Source organism: Cheilinus undulatus, linkage group 4 (genome assembly GCF_018320785.1).
Source record: "Cheilinus undulatus linkage group 4, ASM1832078v1, whole genome shotgun sequence".
Taxonomy (NCBI): domain Eukaryota; kingdom Metazoa; phylum Chordata; class Actinopteri; order Labriformes; family Labridae; genus Cheilinus; species Cheilinus undulatus.
In genome coordinates, this window is record NC_054868.1 from 30,805,351 (window position 1) to 30,824,657 (window position 19,307).

At 39.9% G+C, this 19,307-nt stretch overlaps 2 protein-coding genes across 13 annotated transcripts in view; both read right to left on the reverse strand.

The window, feature by feature from the left end:
- Positions 1-988: 988 nt before the first annotated feature.
- On the reverse strand, positions 989-7,386 carry rnf11a (ring finger protein 11a). The gene is made up of 3 exons (XM_041786403.1): positions 6,952-7,386; positions 3,168-3,340; positions 989-2,684 (listed from the first exon to the last, which is right to left on the reverse strand). The coding sequence occupies exons 1-3, from the start codon at positions 7,048-7,050 to the stop codon at positions 2,513-2,515; spliced, it is 444 nt and encodes a 147-aa protein (XP_041642337.1). The 5' UTR covers positions 7,051-7,386; the 3' UTR covers positions 989-2,512.
- Positions 7,387-10,818: 3,432 nt separating this feature from the next.
- Positions 10,819-19,307, reverse strand: part of LOC121508239 (nuclear factor 1 X-type-like) — a 165,944-nt gene continuing 157,455 nt past the window's right edge. For 11 of the 12 annotated variants that reach the window (XM_041784961.1, XM_041784954.1, XM_041784962.1 and 8 more), the window contains 2 exons: positions 18,637-18,725; positions 10,819-15,508 (listed from right to left, as the gene is read on the reverse strand). In XM_041784961.1, the coding sequence (XP_041640895.1) occupies positions 18,657-18,725 (69 nt within the window). In that variant the 3' untranslated portion in view covers positions 10,819-15,508; positions 18,637-18,656. The remainder of the gene's footprint in view (positions 15,509-18,636; positions 18,726-19,307) is intronic. The other variant, XM_041784959.1, reaches the window with a different exon arrangement.

Here is a 19,307-nt window from a genome sequence, read left to right on the forward strand (position 1 = left end):
GTATAACTGTAGCTTAAAAAGTGAATTATTGGTATCAGCTGATATGAAAATTTCTGCCAATGTTTCCAACTAATATTCATGCTATAAAAATCTGCCTATATCAGCTGTAAATTTTGGGCTTATGCACAAATGAGTGGAGTTTTAGGCTAGACCAACAGACCTGCATCAGCTGAAGTCGTTTTCTTTGTTGTAATTCAAGGTTTAGAGCCAATACAGCAAACCTTGGAGTGCCAGTGAAGTGTGCTGGAGTGTTTTGGTCGTTGACTTCTTTTGTTTTTATCTCATCATGTGTGCAAAAGGTTTTACCCTTTAAATATCTAATTTGGATTATTCAACTGTGTTAGTTTCACGGCTGTATCATTTATAGAAGTAAACTTCATTTGCTGTCTCAAAAAATTACCTTGGAATAGCATCTCATAGAGCAATCACTGATCACAGTGTTTTCTATTTAGCTGTGAAGTGTTAATGTCTGCTCTGCAGTGTTGGATTTCTGACTGCTGTGTTTAGGATGTGGCAATAGTTTGATTCTGAGCACAGTTCAGACCTTGTAGATGTGATTGTTTCATTTTGATCCGAGTTAGAGGTTTTGTGAAAAGGAGCTTGAAAACTGGGATTTGTGTTCAAAATTTTGAGAAAAGTGAGGAAGAGTTTGAGAAGTGTGTCTCAGCAATTGAAAAAAAATGTAACAGACTAAAAAGAAAATACAAAAAGTACACATTATCTTACACTAGAGCTACTTTTGGTGCTGATGTGCAACTCTAAAACCACTAAAAGAGTAAAAACTTGACTGCTGTAGAAATTAAAGAGTATTTGCCGATTTTTACTGTTTGCTACTATACAGAGTGATTTTAGACAGGAATGTTGGTTGTTAAACGGAGGAAATGTTTTACCTTTCATTACCTGGAAATTTCTTCAGGCTAGCCTTTTGAAACAAAGAGAAAAAATATGGATTATGATTAAGACAGAAATAAAGAGAGAGGCAGGAAAATTGGTTTAAAATTTGTTATCCACTTTTATTGTAGTTTCATGATTTTCATGAAAACCTGCGCATCAGCAGCGCAAACCTTCATCTTTAATTACTGCTATTGTTAGCAGCCAGAGCAAACGTCCAGCCTCATCCTGTTAAACTTAATTCATAGTGACACATATCAGATCAGAACTGTGCTGGTATCTGTCTTCCCCTACAGGACCACTTAAAGAAAACATTGGAAATGATTGTACTTCACAAGAATTGGCTAAACTCAACCTTAAAAAGGCACAGCAGCCTGAGTAAAGTCTCATCTTATTGTCCAAACCTTTAAAAATGATGCTCTACATTCAAGAAACATGCCTCTCTACTGCTTAAGCTTCATTCATCATTACACATACAAAAGCAACAGATAAGAGCAGTATGTTTGACTAGATCCAGGAGCTCTGGAAATATGTGTGCTTTAAAAAGCCACAAAAAACATAAAAATAAAAAAACTAGACACCTTCAAACTAGAGCAGGAGAGGTAACTACAACATGAGTTACATCTGACAGGTAAATCTGCTGTGTCAGCTCAAATGCCAGACCACAATTGCTTTAATAATAAGAAAAAAAAAATCACAGAAATACAAATATCTTAACTCACAGTCATCTACAAAATCCACGATCTACAGAGTGCCAGAAGAGGGTTATCCCAAGGTATTTTACCACGGGGATTGCACAGCATACCTTGTCGTTATAAACGTCAGTGATGGTAAACAATGATAAAAGGACACTGATTTTTAAAAGACAATCTCAAGGAGAGGATCCATAATTTGTGACAAGAACAAAAAAAAAGATTCATTTTATCAAAAGCAGCCTCAAAGAAAAAGATCTTTAACACAAAAATAACATTAATTCAGCTTCAAATACCTTTAAAAACATTTGCTCAGGACAAATGTTATCATGGACTACATAGCAAATCTCTGTTCAGAAAAGCAAACTGTTCAACACTGTTATCTGATTTTCTAAAGATTGCATATTAGTAAGCAGATGCATGTCTTTGACAGTTAAGGCTGTGGGTTCATGTCTATACCAACTTTCTGACAGTGATTCCTATGAGACCAAGACACTTTTCCTGTATTATCTCCATTGAAATAACATATTGCACATTAAATATGAAGGGTAGGAGTCAATTCTGTCAATGCACATGATTACCACAAAAAAAAAAAAAAAAAAAATTAAAACAAAACAGAAAAAGGCTTTCTGCCACAGAGAAGTGAAATTATCTTGCAGTAATATCTTGCGTGTGCAGCTTTCTATACTCTTCCTCTATCTTGATTTGGCACGTCATCCTTCAGTAAAAGGCCAAGAGTTTTTAAAGCCCATAAAGGTGCATATCAGACCTAACCCATCTATTGTAGGGCACTGTGTTTTCAACATTTTACTTCCTCCTAACAAACATATGCATAATGCCACACACCTGTGGCTACCTGTTTGAACAGCAAGAACAGTTTTGGCTAGGTGCAGTTTACTTTCAGGCAGGAGCTGCCGTCATGGAGCAGCTCAGTTGGTTTCATAAGAGGACAGCAGGGCAGCATCTACTGGCTCCATGCAGGAGGGGCAGGTGAAGGAGCGCATCAGCCAGGAATCGATGCAGTCCACATGGTAGATGTGAAGGCAGGGCAAGAATCGAATGGGATCGCTGTACTCAAAATCCATCATGCAGATCACACACCTGGAGGGGGGCAGAAACAGTATGTACTTAATATTACAGTAGGATGTTCAACACTGTTTTTTATCCCAAACTGCTTCATGTTGTAGGGACTAACAAATTCCTTGCACTTGGTTAAATAAACTGAATACAACTCGAGTGCTTATTTAGTGTATCATCACAACAGTGATGACAATTTATGCATTTGTTTATCTTTTCTAATAACGTTCAAGTCAACTGAATCCAAACTCAGCGTAGTCAATGAGCCCTTAACTAGCCAAAATGTTTAATTCCAGGATCGAAGACAGATGTCATCTAAACAACATGCAATTTATAAACAGAGTAAAGGTCTTTGCACACTGAGCCCATCTGACACCTTTTTTAGATCTGTAACCTGATAAAACATCTCACACTCAACCTTACACACAGAGCAAGCTTAAGCATTAAAAAATATAAAAAATGGAAAGCAAAATGCAAACAATGAGTCAGTGCCCATTTTCCACTCACTCTTTAACTTTCTTGTCAGCCGAGTCAGAGCCTGGGTCGTAGAGTCCTCTGGGCAGATGTTGGATGAGACCGATACGCTGAGCAATGCGAACCTGCTCCTCCTCAGTAAGCTGGCTAGCCAGACGACTCTCTCCTGGGTTTGGATGGTACACTGGAGCAGTCTGGGTGTAATCCTGAAAAAGACATAAGGAAACTGAAGCGGAGGAGAGGAACTGGTGTGTGATAGGTGTTTCAGCTAAAGCATGGCAAATACTTTATTTCTGAGGCTCACTTAATCCTCACTTCTTTCACTGTTAATGCCCCCAAGATGCCAACTTTTTCTCTTGTGTTCGACTATAAAAACAGATCAGAGTTTGTCTGACAGGAAACAATTTCTGCCCACTAAAATGAGTAAATACTGTTCAGTGACCAGCATGCACAGACGATGATGAAATTTATTGAAAAAAATGAAAATGGCATTTTTCTAAAAGTATTTCCCAAATGCTGTAAAACAGAGCAAGGATTTTTTTAAAACTGCTTTTCAAAACATCCTAGCTTTAATGGATGCTTACATTATTTTACTTCAGTAATGGTTTGAGCTTTCACTGGAGAAAGCATCATGGCAAAAACAAAAGAAATTAGTTTAGAAATTCGAAAAAGAAAAGTTGATGCTCACAAAGAAGGAGAAGAATATACAAAGTTATCACAGCATTTCCAAGTGTCAAGAACTGGAGTGAGAAGTATCAAGAAATTTAAAGAGAGCCACACAGTCCAGAATCAGCCTGGCAGGGGCAGGAAGAAAAAGATTTCAAAGACTGTGGAAAGAAAACTAGCAAGAGATGTGTCTATAGCAGAGGTGGAGGAAGTACCAGACTTTTATACTCAAGTAAAAGTATAGTTACTTTGGTTAAGATTTACTTAAGTAGAAGTAAAAGTACTGCAGCCTGTTGCACCAGCATTGCGCAAGTTCTGTCTTAAGTTGTGGTGTAAAGTCCACCCTAAACACTACTAGTTAAGTTTTAACATAAGTTGTGTCATTGTTCGGTTGCACCACGGAGCTTTACATCCAAACTAACCAAAATATTGTTGCAGATATCACGTTTTCACTTGATTCAATCAATCATTGAAAAGCATTTTAACCCAGTGTTGTTACAGGTGCTAACGGCCAAAAATAACCTATGCCAACTTCTGTTAATCCTCAAACAGTGCCTAGAGTGGATGAAAAATGTGGCAAAGAATTTTTCATTAAGTTATTACTAAAGCCTAAAGCCTAAACTTAGAGCCAGTATAAATATCCACACTGACATCAAGTGGTTAAATTCCTAATAACACAAGATAATTAAACAATGGCAAAAATGATCTCAACTCATGGAAAACAAGTGTTACTTATCATGGAGAGCACAGTGCTTACACCAAATCGTTGGTAATATCCTCAACTCCTCTTCATTCTCCATGTTATCCCGGCCCACAGGACTATCACCGTGACAGCAATATTCTACAGAGGACTTTACACCTAGTAGGTGGTAGGTGTAAGATTTAAGTTTTAACTTAAGCCTATGTTGAAACTATCTCAGCTGGTGCAACACCTTAAATGTTAGTAAAGTGTAAACTCTGTCATAAGTAAGAACTTCAGTTCAAACTAGGCTACGTTTGAGCTTACATGCAGCTGGTGCAACCCATAACTGGTCTATAAATCTACTCAAGCCAAAGTAAAAAGTAAATCTTCTAAAATGTACTCAAAGTGCTGAGTAGCTTCTTTTGATTTCTGAAGGGGTTATACACTAAAATATGATCTTTCCTATATGTGAAACAACTACAACAGAAGATGCATCTATAACCAGGTTGTTTATTATACGGTGAGACTTAACCTAAAGTCAAATGCAACCACTGCTTTAAGATGAAATATGAAATCATTCTCTTGCTACTGACGGTAATGTGTTGTGAAAGTCAAACTTTGCCCCTTGTCTTCTTGTTTGCAGAAAGCTTGAATCTCCCTGTTTTGGCTCTTATTGTTAATTTCTTTACCCAGTACTTCAAACTTTTCAAAATGTAGTGAAGTACAATACTTTCCCCAAAATATACTTAAGGAAAAGTAGTGATTTTAAAATGTTACTCAATAAAGTACAAGTACACAAAAAGATACTCAGTTACAGTAACTTAAGTAAATGTAATTAGTTACTCTCCACCCCTGGTCTAAAGACCCCCGAACAACTGTCAAGACACTAGTGAAGGACTTAGCCAAGTCAGGAATTGTAGTGTCAGAGAAGACCATCACTAGAGCCCTGCACAGTCTCTATAGAAGAGACACCTTCAAGCCAGACTGAAGTACGCTAAGTGCAACCTGGAGAAAGATTATGCATACTTGCAGCATGTCTTTTTGTCAGATGAGACCAAAGTAGCTCTTTGGCCACAGAAACATGGCTTATGTTTAAAGAAAGAAGGGAGAAGCGAATAACCCAAAGAACACCATCCCCACAGTGAAATACAGCGATGGGAGGATTATGCTGTGGGGATGCTTCAGTGTGTGTCTGGACCTGGGAATCTCGTAAAGGTGGGAGGAATCATCAAGAAAGAATGATATGTAAAGATTTTAAAAGAAGACCTCAAGCAATCAGCAATAAAACTGGGTCTGGGTCATTGTTTTGTCTTCCAACACAACAATGACCCAAAATATATGTCGCTCCTGGTGACAAACTACCTCCAGACGACCAAAGTGAACATTACTGAGTGGCCTGCACAAAGCCCTGACTTGAATCCCACTGAAAACTGTGAGGGAACTGAAGACCAAGATCCATACCATCAAATCTGGAGGAGCTTGAGAGATTGGCCAAAGACAAATGGGCTGGAATTGACTATTAGCATCAGGGGGACTAATAATTTGGACCCTGGAAGTGTGTTTTTTTTTTTGTTTGTTTGTTTGTTTGTTTTTTTTTTTGGAGGAATAATGTTGTTTATGTGTGCCAGGTAAAATAATGCAAGCATCCAATACTAGGCTGTTTAGAAAAGCTCCTTAAAAATGTAGTTTAACAGAACTTGTGAAATAATAACAAAAAAATAAAAGAGGGGCTAATAAATCCGTCCTGATCTGTAGAAAGAATCCACTTAATACGATTTTTTTATTCTGTTTACAAGACAAAACAGTAAAAATTATATCAGCGTATAAGTTTGTTGCACCAAGTAATCGCTACTTCTAGTTCTACATCTTAACTCAATATGACCTGTTGCCAAATAACCAACACATTCTTCTGCACTCTTGCTACTTTTTCTGTTTATTTTGCCACAGAAGTTTAACAAAACTTTTTTTTGTGACTGAAAGGCACGATTTGGATTAATAGGGTCAAACTCTGCCTGCTACGACAGCATTTGGTAAACCAGTCATGGGTGGAATGATACAACAGTCACAGTGCTGTTGTACTCAGTAACAGCACTCATGGAATGTCCCTGGTCCAATAAAAACACTCGATTGGAGCTAACAGTTATATAATTACTGTTAATCTGTGCTTTTGAACGTAAAGCGGTGTGACCACTATGTCAACCATATCCGATTTAATTTCCTCATCCGGTGGAAAACTTTCTGATGCAGAAGGAGTTAATTTTTTCCAGTTATCTTTGGTAATAACGATATCTAGAGCCCCAAGCTCAATACAACCCATGCTTCAAGGTTTTATTGAATTACAGAGCTAACATTGTGCTAACAGTCATAATAATCACAGATTAGAGGACTATAGTAGTCGAAGGCTAAAATTACCCAGATGCCAAGCTCTAAAATCCCCGGGGTGAATTTTACTTGAGCCCAGCAGCTCACCTGGTATGGCGGAGGAGGCTCTCCGGGTAGACTGCCCCCCTCAGACTCGTTCAGCAGCGACAGGTCATCCGCCCCTTGAGAAAACAGACAGTTCCCCATCGATCAGAGACCACCATGAGGGGGTCCGCTTAGTTACGAGGCTGAAAAGACACTTTTCACACGTGTTAGCTGGAGTTACGCTCACTAACTCACAAACGATGTTGCTAAGCGTTAGCTTAACGAGCTGTTAGCTGGTAGTTTGCAGTCATTACGTGAAGAACTAGAATATGAATAAAACGAGCAGCTTCCTCCCTCTCTTTTTGAAGAATAAGCGACCAACGCTGAGTTGCAATGATGCACATAAAACCGTGGTTACGTGGACTGTAACCGTAACGACAAGGCTCTTTTTGTGTAGTTGAAATTTGGCTTGTTGTGTTTACAAAAAACACATACCGGAAGTGCGTCATCAGGATGTCGGATTTCGATGATGCTCATTCGTCCTAATTAAAGCATCTTTGCATTTCTATTTTTTTCCTCGGGAAGAACTTCTATTAGGTGCCACAGTCTTTTTTGTTTACACCGAATTATATTTTACTATAAATGAAACGGATATTGCCCTATACAGGAACAGGGGCTATTAGAAGACAGCAGTGTCAGAAATTTGGTCAAAAACACCACTTACACATGCAATGTAAAACAGACCAACTCATCACTGCCCTATTAAAATGTGCCTAGTCACCTGCTTCTAGCACTGCATAACTTTGGCATCAGGTCATGCCTCTCTTGAGAAGTGCGTTTGGCACTAGTTCAAACACTAGCCTTTGGTTAAAAAGAAGCCTGTTAGCTTGTCTCAGTATTGTTTAATACAATGGCTGGGGAAAAAGATGAGGCTAGGAGACAGAAAAAGGATGGTATGGATGGAGCTGGACAAAAGCAGCAATGTCATAGATAGTGTTTGCTTTAGTGCTTTACCAGGTGCAGATAGCCATCTAATACATTTTATGTCTCAGGTTTGCATACAGATAATCTACATTAAAAAATCTATTTTATGCCCTAATTTGTGTCTCTCCTTGTGTCAGTTAGTTTAATTTTTTTGGAACCTTACAAACCTACCTTAATCAGCCTGTTATGAATGACCCTCTGCAATTTAGCTGTTTAGCAACAGCCTGGCATCATGGCAATATCTGAATACACATATACACTACAAAGACAGTATTAAAACAATGGGCTGTGGGTGCTTTCAGTCATTGTGTAAATTCATGACTTTACCATGCAGGCAACATGTTTTTTTGGCTTCGCGCATCATGTTAGCTTCAAACCATCTGGTTTTTTTTTTTGTTTTGTTTTGTTTTTTGTTTGTTTGTTTGTTTTTTTACCGCAGTGCTGTTCTACTCAGAAACCTCCTGTGGGTGATAAAGTAAATCGAGTAGATTTCCTGCATTCTGTTGCTTTAAAAACGTTATAGAAATAGTGAGCTTTCTTTCCTCATATCCTGATGTTTTTAAACTTATATAGAGGCAACAGTAACATTTTTGGCCTGTTTTATAACCGGCCAAAAGCTTTTCACAGGAGCTTTGACTAGTTATATATTTTCTGTAATCAGAGTTTTTTTGTTTCCTACATTTATCAATTGCTTCCACAAATCAAACATGAAAACTGATTATACTGTCATTGATATTATCTCCACTGCTTTTAAAACTTTACAATACTGTTTTCAAGTATTTTTATACTCAAACCAGCCCACTACTTCATAACCTTATATTGAAAACATTTAATTGTGGGTCAAGTATGATTATTATAATATCATTCAATTATTTATTGTTTTAAAGCAGTATTAAAAGTTACTGTAAGTGTAAATGCACAGATAGGAACCAATTTCATCATGTGCAATTGTTTGCACACTGCAGGATAACAACAAGCCTCAGCCTTGTGTGTTACTGACAGCAACAACTACACCAAGCTCAGTACTGGGGCCTGGCTCTGTTACTGACACAAAAAAGTTTAAAAATTATAAAAATTAATTATCTCAAGTCAATGAAAGCCAGTTTCCATGTTTAAAAAAGGAAAGAAACCTACATTTTTATTTAATAAGTGTGACTATTTAACTATTATGACTTACCACGCCATCCTTTCTTTTTTAAGGACAGTTTTTACAGTTTTACCAAGTCTTTTGTGGTTGTAAAAGTCTTGCCCTCATGATGAACTCTCTTTTCAACATTAACAATGACTGAATCCTACCTGCCTTCTTTAATGACATGTGCTTGTTGGTGGCTCTTCTTCACTCAGTCAGCAGCAAACTGGTTGAAGAGCTGCAGCTGCTGCAGAGGTGATGTTTTACACTTGGTTCTTGTTGTGACACTTATACTATTTAAGTGTATTTGTACTGTATACTTTATAGGTTGTTGTATAGGATATATCACCCTACAACTCACTGATTTGATTCATAAACTTGGATGGCAGTTTACAGTTTATGTTGCATATCTGGCACCACTGCTTACCTGTGATCAACTTCACCTGGTGCAATTACATTGAGCTGTGAGCTTGTAATAAAATATATTTGCACATTAGGCCACATAAGCTCTAAAGCTCTATGCTTTTTAGTCTACCTTTTTTTTTTTTTGCCAAGTTTGCTGTAGTTATTATCCATCTTTCTCTCTGGATTAACATCTTGACTGTTTTAGGTTGGAGGGATTAGCCATTGACAATGTACGGTGCTTAACAAATTTATTAGACCACCTGTCATATTTGTCTCAGAGACCATCCAGCATCATGAAGTGCTTTAATGCGGACTCTTTCATTTTCTGTGAGCTCTCCACGTTTTACCATTTTGAACAGGAATGAGGAATTTCAAACTGAATTCACCTTTTTATACCCAAATTTGAGCCGGCTCACTGGGCTTCTCTGAGAAGTCAGAAATTAATCAAGCGTAACATTCAACCACTAAAACTCATATTTCTCTTCAAGAATGCAAGTAAATAACTATAATATGACATATTAATCAAGAAATAATAATGTGCTTTACTATTTTTTTTAGTTTTTTTGTAAATCAGTAAATTTGAAAATCCATGGATAATAATAATAATTATACTTTAGCATTAAAAATATCATTTGGGTTAAAGAGCTTCTACATATTGATGTATTAACCATTGCAGAAACATAAAAAATAATTTGGTAATTACCAATGCTTTTAATTTAGGGCAGCTGTGGCATAAACCTTACTTTGGGTGGTGGTCTAATAAATTTGTTAAGCACTGTATATACCAAACCAATGTAAAGGTAGTGTTTCCCAGTTTCCGGACAGCTCTCCCTGCCTGACCAAGTGCAGAGAGAGGGAGGAAACACAACACAAACAATGAGTGCTCCAGCCTGTGTCCATCCCTCGCAAGTGCAGCCTGTTTAGTGCCACTGTATATCGGCCCTGCTGGCCCTAAAACCAGCCCGGTCCACCAGGAATTATCCCAGTTCTCCAGATTAGCCACTCTAGGCCTGGTTTGTAGAACAAGATCTGGAGCATGCAAGCAACTTTGTAGGGAAAAATCTTAGCAGGACTGGAAATGCAGACATCTTTATGCTAGAATGCACACACTGGCAATGATTGTATGCATAAAAACGTTAATCATGTTCACAATCATAGCTGAGCAAGTTAGCATGATACCATTTTAAAATAGTTCATTTAAGTTAAGGATTTTGGGAATGACACAAAACAGTGTTAGTTTTTACGGCAGGGTAAGAGTAAGTAAGCAAATCTGATTAATCTAAAGATGTGCTAAATTAAGCAAGTGACAGTAGCAAAATTGTCCTGTTCAGACCTAGGTTAATCTTGAATAATTTGAAAGAATTAAATTCAGTCAGCAGCTCATAAAAGAAAGACAAGGCACAGGGAGGTGGTACAGTCAAGAACATCCTTTTTATTCAATCAGGTGCTGCTCTTCTCAAACTGTTTTTCTTCTTATGGAAAAGAAACTGTAATTAACACATGCATTTCACCTAGAGCTCTGGGGGTGTTCTGACAAAGAAGTGGTGCTGCACTGAGGGCGTACACAGAGGCGTACAAGAGCTGGGAGTCAGGGGGCCTAGGGGGCTGCCTATTACATCAATAACCATACACGCTTAAGAAGATAAAGAACAAAATAAACAACAGAACAAAAACGCGGAGCAGTCCAGCATGAGGTGGTCAGAGGAGAAACATGGAGGGACTCTCCTGAATACTCACAACTGTGAGAGTTCAGGTTCATGCTGGCTTTAATCTAACTGGTTGGTGTGTTGTAAGTGGCTAATACTGCTGAGGGTTCTCACTGTGTGAAACCCACTGTGAACAATAATACTTCACTTTAAAAGATTGTGGGATATGTCCTGGAAACGCAAAACCCCCCTCTTTCAGCCTCGTGCAGGACAAGTCCGGTTATAAGGTGCTTGTAGCTTTCATGTACAGTCTGAGGTCCCCCCAAAGAGAGAGTGCCTCATCGACAGCATACCCTGATAGCAAAAAGAAAACCTAATTAAAATTAAACAAAAAAGGGGAATAAAGCAAAGCCAAAAATAAATAGCTGAAACAAAATAGCAGTGCTAGTCAAAGCAGCCCCTTCCCAACATGTCAAAGCAGTCCATCCAGCCCTCAGGACCCTGATAATCTCAGTAAACCTCTTCCAACCCCTGTCATTCCTTCCCAACCCACCCAAAGGACACCCCCAAAAGCCCGTCAGCGTAATTTGTTCACTTACATTAGCTGTTGAATGGAAAAAGCTGAAGAAGATGGGTATGGTAATACAATGTGAAGCATACAGACAAGAATAACATGTGAGCTAACTGCATTCTGCTCAGACAAAAAAGTTTTTCGGCAATTTTTTTTAACACCCTCCCAACAGCAGAGAGAGCAGGAGAGAGAGCGAGAGAGAGAGAGAGAGAGAGAGAGAGAGAGAGAGAGAGAGAAACAGAGAGAGACAGAGTGACGGACACACAGTTACAGACTACTCCAGTGTCTAAGAGAAAACTGACAGTGGAGACAGAGGGGAAGAAAAAAGCAAGAGCTGAACGAGAACAAGTTTTTTTGCCTTTTCAAAATGTTTTTTGTCATCATTTATCAATAAAAGTAAAGAACTAATTCACACCAGTTTCCTTTTGTACTATATATATATATATGTATGTATATATATATAGGGCTTTGAAAAGGAAGAGTGGATATAGGGGAGGTACAATGGAGAGGATTCATTTCGAAAGCAGAGGGAAAAAGTTGTTCTTGAGCACTGGATTGTTGACAGCAGCACTCAGGGACAACCTGCTACCTCGAGCTGATTCGAGAAAAAAACAGGGGCGATCTGGATTACAAAATGGAGTCTGTGAACAAAAGGCACTTTTAAGGGACAACCTTTAACTGCTGGGAAACTATACACTACAGCACAAGCACTATAAGAGTCATTTACAGAGGAGGGGGTGGAACAGGGGAGAGGCTCACCTTGCTGCCTGTTTCGTAAATGGTTTAGACCTCACATTTCTGACGGCTTTTAAGAAAAATGTTGCCCCTTTTCTGTTACATGTGCAGGAGACAGAACCTTATACTCTTTCCATTGGGTGTAAATTCAGAAACATACCAGGGTGATGATGTGAAGAGAAGGTGTCTGCATGTGAAGCATATTTTGCCAAAAAGAGAGGAACTTGTCTTGTGTTTATAATAAAAATGAGTGAAACTGGGAGGATTGTTGTGTTTTCTGCTGGTGAGTTTCAGGCAGTGCACGGGTTAACTTATAGGTTTGTTCTTTTTTTTTTTTTTTTAAAGGTTGAACCGAAATGCCTTTTGTGTCACAACCTTAAGGATTAGGAACCTCTCCCCCCGCTTGATACAAATAGAAGAAGAATAAAAATAGAGAGAGGAATAATGCTGTTTCCTAAATGGTCTGTTAATTTTGTTCATTACCATTCATTTACAATAGGTATGAATGTACTTTATAGTGTTAAAGCACCACTTTTCATTTGATGATAGATTTTTTCCTCAAGTTGAGTAGATTTTTTTCCTTCAGCCCTCCCACATTTTTATAAACAACTGATTACACATAAAACATTAAAAAAGAGACAAAGGAAATAAAAACAAATACCCCCAACTTACAAAGACTAGGATTTTTCATGGCCCTCGAGTTTAGAGTCCTGGAGCTCATGGACTTGAAACAAATACTTTTTTTTTCTCTTTTCTCGTAGCTTTCTTAAAAATCTCTAACAGACAAACACAATGATCTACCCAATGCATTGCACGTGGCTCAATCGACACATATTTTCAATAATAATACTTTCCATCAAAAAACAAACACTTTTTTTTTCTTCAAACCTACTGTCGATTTCTGACATGTTCATCTAGTTTTTATAATGCTGTGCTGCAGACGGCGAGGGTGTGTGTCGTTTGATCCTCACTGGTAACAGTAAGGTGATGTCACTGAAACGGGGTCGTGGAGGGGGGTGAAAAGGAAGGTGAGAGTTCAGAAAATAACTAGACTGCCAACCAGCTCATGTAGTAAAAGTTAAAAAGGAGCATATATCATAAATATATATGTATAAGATCTCTCTCTCTCTGTCTTTACAAAAGAAAAAAAAAAGTTTGCAGTCCTCTATAAAGTTCTGTCCTCGGCCAATGGTTCCACATGCACCAACGCTACCACTCGCTGTAGCTGTAGCTTATATGTGGGAAGAGAACCTGAAGTCACTTTATTACTAATTGCATGAAGGGAATACAGAGGCACTTTCATATATTGTTATAAACTTGATATATGGTTTTAGTACATAGAGCTAATGTTACTAGAGAGGCTGAGAACATGGCCTCAGACCTGTTTACTATCCCTGCAAAACAGAACCAACAGCTAGGCAGTCCAGTTATTTTGTGAGGTCGGCTTTTGTTGGATTGTGTCATGATGTAAAGAAAACCAATAGCAATTTTACAATGTGAACATTTACATAGAAAAAAAATCTCAAATTAAAAAAAAACTCTTAAGAGAATGAAAAACCATTAACAAAGGCAGTTTGGAGAACCAAATATAAAGGCTTCCCTTTATCGTTTAATGTCAGGTGATGTAAGTGTGCATTTCTAATGCGTGTTTGTGTGCATGTGTGTTTGTTGTCCTCTTGTTTTTTTTCCTGTGACTGGACTAAAGGATAAAGCAATGCAAGGGTTGCATGTGATGAGCTGTTGTTATACTGTGCTGTCCATACGGGAGAGATTTGAGAAACTGCTCTTACTGTTTTAGTGAAAACTGAACAGACTATTGAAAACTGAAGCTAAAAGTGTTATGACATGCAAGCAAAAGTTAAAACAATCCAAGTGAGACAAAATCAAAACCAAATCCAGCACAAAAAACCTGAAATTGCAAGAAAACACCTACAAACAAACTGAAAGCTAAAATATGATGTAGATGCTGGGTGTGTATTTCTGTAAATTAAACCTCATGTCTATGAAAAATAAGATGATGTGATGTGCTGGTTGTCTGACAGACTTTCCTGGGAGAAAGTCTGCATGAACAGGCTGCAAGCAAGCGTGTGTGCATATGTGTCTGCTTTATGTTTTAAGGCCCAGACTTCACTGTTAGCACAGCCCCATCCCTGCAGTGGCAGCCAGCCTCCACTCACTTCTCTAATCGCTCATCTGACCATCGCTGTGTGCAATACTGTTCATCCCTTATTCAGAATTAATAGTGCATAGGTGAGGGGACGAAAGAGCACATGTAGAGTTAGTGTTATGACTGTCTGTCGTGTGTTCACTCGCTTACACTCGCCTCATGGCTATTGCTTCTCTCGCAGCAGTACGCCCTGACTCTCTGACAGGTAAACAAAGACCAGCCACTTAGTGCATATGTGTGACTACCATCTGATGGTGTCACCAGGATTGGCCAATCAGAAATGAAAAAAAAAAAAAAAAAAAAAAAAAGGCTCAGGGCTGAGCGAGTGAAGCAGGCAGAGTGTGGCGACACGCAGGTACAAGGCTGTGATTACCGTCTGGACCCTGGTGGTAGGGGTGTAATGTAAGAATCCAGTGGACCTGGAGGAGAGGTGAGCGGATAAATACACAGATATGGGGGTGTGCTGTTTGGGTGACTAGATTTCAATTTGCACATCCGACTTCACCGTTTTACCACTACTCTCTTCTTTTTTTTTGGATCTCCAAGCCAATGCATGGAGTTTCATTGTGGAGACAACAAAATGAAAAAAAAAATCATTAAAAAAGAACAAATGTATAATTGGTCATTTGTCAGTTTTCCATATTGTTTCCTTTCTGACATTTCATGGTGTGTGAGACAGTTCCTCATCTTCCTCTTCCTCCTTGTTGCATTCTGAATCTGTCCACTCAGTCTCATTGAAGCCTCCTGCATGAAGGGGGACCAACGTTCCTGTTCGAATCAGGTTGGATTGGGAGTCCTCTTGGGTGGGGGGAAGTTTAGGGGGTTCTGTAGTACAACTTTGAATAGTGTTGGTGAGAGAGAAAGATCTTTTAGTGTCAGCAGTCTGTCCTTAATCAGCGTTGATGTGTTTGTTTTACATTTTCCAATTTTCATGACACAATTTTAGCTCTTGATTCAGAGAGGCCTTGTCAGAGGAACCAGGACTGTGGAGAAGAAAAGAAGAAAAGTTAGTCTTAAAATAATAATAAAAAACATTAACAGTGGATCATTTGAATTTAATCTTAATTTTTTAGAGCTCACACCAAATAAGCGATAAAAACATGACCTTCTAACAAGCGCACACACAAGTGATTAGTATGATTACGGGGGTAGGAGAGGGAGGCCTAACAGAGCATAAAAAAAAGGTTATAAAAAGTGAACACAGAAAAGCATGTTACACAGTTAACCTAACAACCTAATGTAAAGCAGTGTCTGCCAACCTTTAAATCAGGATCCTCACTATAGATTAAAAGATATCTCTGAGGGATTTGTAAAATAAGAAATAGCTAAATGTGCCTTTGTCAATCTACAAATTTTTAATCTCTAGATGCCCAAATTTTAAGAAAAGCTTCTGCATATGCAAGAAGAAACAGAGTTTTACAAGTATCTGTCTCTTTGGTTCCTGGGTATTGGGAACTTCTTATGAGGTACATCCTTCATCCACTAGGTGGCATCCTTCTCCCTCTTTTCTCCTGCTAGTACAGCACTTGCTAAGCTTTCCTGTCCCACAAAGTGTCAAAAAGTTACTTCCTCAACATCACCGCTTGCTGTTTTTGAAAGAGCTGACTCTGTTGTTTTACCTCATTAAATTTCTGGTGCAGTTTTGGAGCTGTAAACAGCTTTAGCAGTCGTTTTTCTTCCGGCCTGAATAGCTTTCCAGTGAGCAAACTGGAGAATATGACTGCTCTGTCATGCCCTGCCAGTTTTCAGGTAAGGTGATCTGACTAATACGTCTCTTCTCTGCAGGCCCGAGTGGTCTCAGGCTACACTGTAAAGCTATTGAGGGCAGCTACTCGCTGGATCCAGTTTCTGGGTTTGATAAGAGGGCAGAGAGGAGGCTTTGGCACAGGCCCGACTGACATTCCTCAGGCCTCGGCCCGGGAGAGCACCAAATCACCCCACCTATAACAGCCAACTCTGTGTTGTCCCCCTGTTCTAACAGCCCAAGAGAGAGTTTTAACCCCCCTCAACCCCAACTATCCTCCACAGACTCTGCCTCCCTCCTCCCTACCCATGATTCCTCAGTGTTTGCAGATAACTCCTCCTCCTGGCTGCTCCTCTCCTCTCCCTCTCTCACTCTGGTTCTCCCAGTGTAATCCTTGGCAGTGGATCTCTCTAACCCCCCTTCAAGTCCAAGTTCAACTGCCTATGACATCATGTCTGGTTGCTGCGGGCAACCAGACAGCCGGGACGTGACTGTGGAGTGCAGTGAGCTTCAACTAACTCCCTCTCTCTTTTTCCCTCTGTTTCTCCCCATCCCTCCTACTTTTTTCACTACTCGTCCTGCTATCTCTTTCTCTTTCTCTCCTCCTGCAGAGCTGAAGTCTCACCACCAGAGAGCTCCTCAGACCAGCTTTTCTCTTCTTGTCCTGACAGCAGCGGGAAGACTCTCACCCTCTGTCTTGGCGAGTTGGCTAGCAGGCGGCGAGGCGGGCTGGCAGGGCTATCGTCTGAATCTCTCCATATGCCAGAGAACAGCAGGACAGGCAGAGACCTCGGTTACTCACTCTGGCTGGGGCTGTTCCTGACCTACTAGGCTCAGCTAACTGGGAACGGTTGAAACCAGTGCTCAGGTACTTGCTGCGTGTGCCGTAAATGGACAACGGTGTTCAAAAGTGTTCAAACATTTCACAAGCAAAAGCAGAATGTAAGGGTTTTTAGCTGTCGCAAGAATTCTGGTTTTATCAGGGTGAAAACTAGGGGCAAGGGTTCTGGCAGTTAAAGAATATGTGCTAGGTTGTGCATGTCCCTCAGTGCCAAGGCTACATCTGTGGAAGAGTGGTGCAGGTGGGGAAAATACTAGAGGGAGCATTATGGTGAGGGAGAAAAAGAGAGGGAGGGCAGGCTGCTGATGCATGAGGAGAGGGAAGTTTGGGTGGGGGTGTGTGTGTGTGGGGGGTGGGGGGTGGGGGGGGTGGAGCAGCCAAGCTGAGCAGAGCATTGCCGAAGAGGAATGCAAATTGTTTCCATGTGTGGGGAGGACAGGAGAGGAGAGCGAAGTTGGCTGCAGGCAGGTGCGGTTAGACCCTAATGAGAAAAGTTGTGTTGGTGATGGAGGAGGCCCAAGACACTGTAGCCCAGTGGCAGAACGCAGCCAAAGCTGAAACCACAATGTAGTTCACTACTGGCCTCACACGCTGCACTAATGCACACTGTGGGTCTGAGCAGAGATAAATCAACACTGCTGGAGCTGAAGCGAACTGGCACTGCTTGCATTCACTGTGGGGAGACTACTGTGGTACAGACACTGTAAACCAATACTAAAACACAAGGCCTTGATACACGGGCAACACTTTTTGTCAATGTAGGTGGGCGAGTTGCAAACAATTGATCAGAAACGTCTGTCTTTTCCATGTAACAAGAGTTTTCCCTCTGTCCTGTCTAATAATCTTCCTAAAGAATTTCAAAGATGGCGTGTGGAAAAGTACAACAATTTCACAAAAGATTTTCAGGATAAGCAGCTTTGAAACTACCTTGTTTAACAATGTATTAGGGTTCAAAGTTTATTCTTGATCTGGAAATCGTTTATCAAAACAATCCCAGCACAAAGTTCAATGGTTTGGTTTTCTAGGGCTTTTCAGTCATGTCACATTGTGTTCTATTAAGGATTGAGTTAAATCATCTTCACTTTATATTAGCTGCTAAGCCTTTATGTTGACATATCCATTACAGGAAACGCTGTTTACAGATAAACGCTGTGTGATGTGGTTGAAAGCTATTATCAAAGTGGACTGCATGTGGGAATCAGTGAAGAGCCTGCTCCAGCTAATGTATCCAGATAATAGTTATGAATAACTGTCATTTAAGTGTAGATCAACAGTGGAACCATTGGCTCAACCACATTAAAACACTGGATTCATTGTCTCAATACTGCCTCTGTATCACGGCCTTCACTTTGAATGACATGCTCGTCCCTTTAAGCCTGAAGATGCCAACGGTTACGGAGCTCTGTCATATTTACAGTGGGTAATGGGGGACAAGGAGGAAGATGACATAAAAACAGAAGGAAGAGGAGGAGAAGGATGAGGTGGATGAGTGGATGTTAATTAAATGAGGGAGGTTGGCGGGGTACCTGAGTCTGCTGGGGGATATTCAGAAAGTTGTCCCGTGTTCCGATGCCGACAAACCGGTTGGGAGCTGTGGAGCCTGGCGTGGAGTATGCTACAAACAGAGAGAGACAAGTGTGTACATGCTTTTACACAAACACACATACACACCCAGCTCATGCTAGTTTGATGCTCTAATTAGCATTATCGATATGTTTGGATATCAAATTAACCTGCCAAGGCTAGGACTACAAAATGGATTATGGGAAAAGTAAGGGTCAGGGATACTCATGCCCTGTACTGGTTTGTGGGCAGCTTATTGTTGTTTTCCCTCTCTTAACTTTTAAATCTGTGGTTAAAAAGGGGATATAGATTGTTAGCACAAAAATCAAGATGCTACTGTATTTCCCCAAAGTATGGCTGCACCGTTAGTCACAGACTCTCCTCAGCAGCCCCTGGCCTCAGTTCTAAAGCCACCGTAATCACAGAAAGCCATTAAGGATTCTCTGAGGACTTATTTATGGGGTTGTCTTGTATTCATCGGTGGTAAAAAAAAAAAAATGCTCCATTCATGTTCCACAAGTTAGTGGGAGCATTTCACAAACAATGTGACACCAATCTGGGATGTCACAGGATCAAATTTAGGGCAGTTGTGCTCACTGGACTCCAACGTGGCGGCTGAGGAAGACTTTTTACT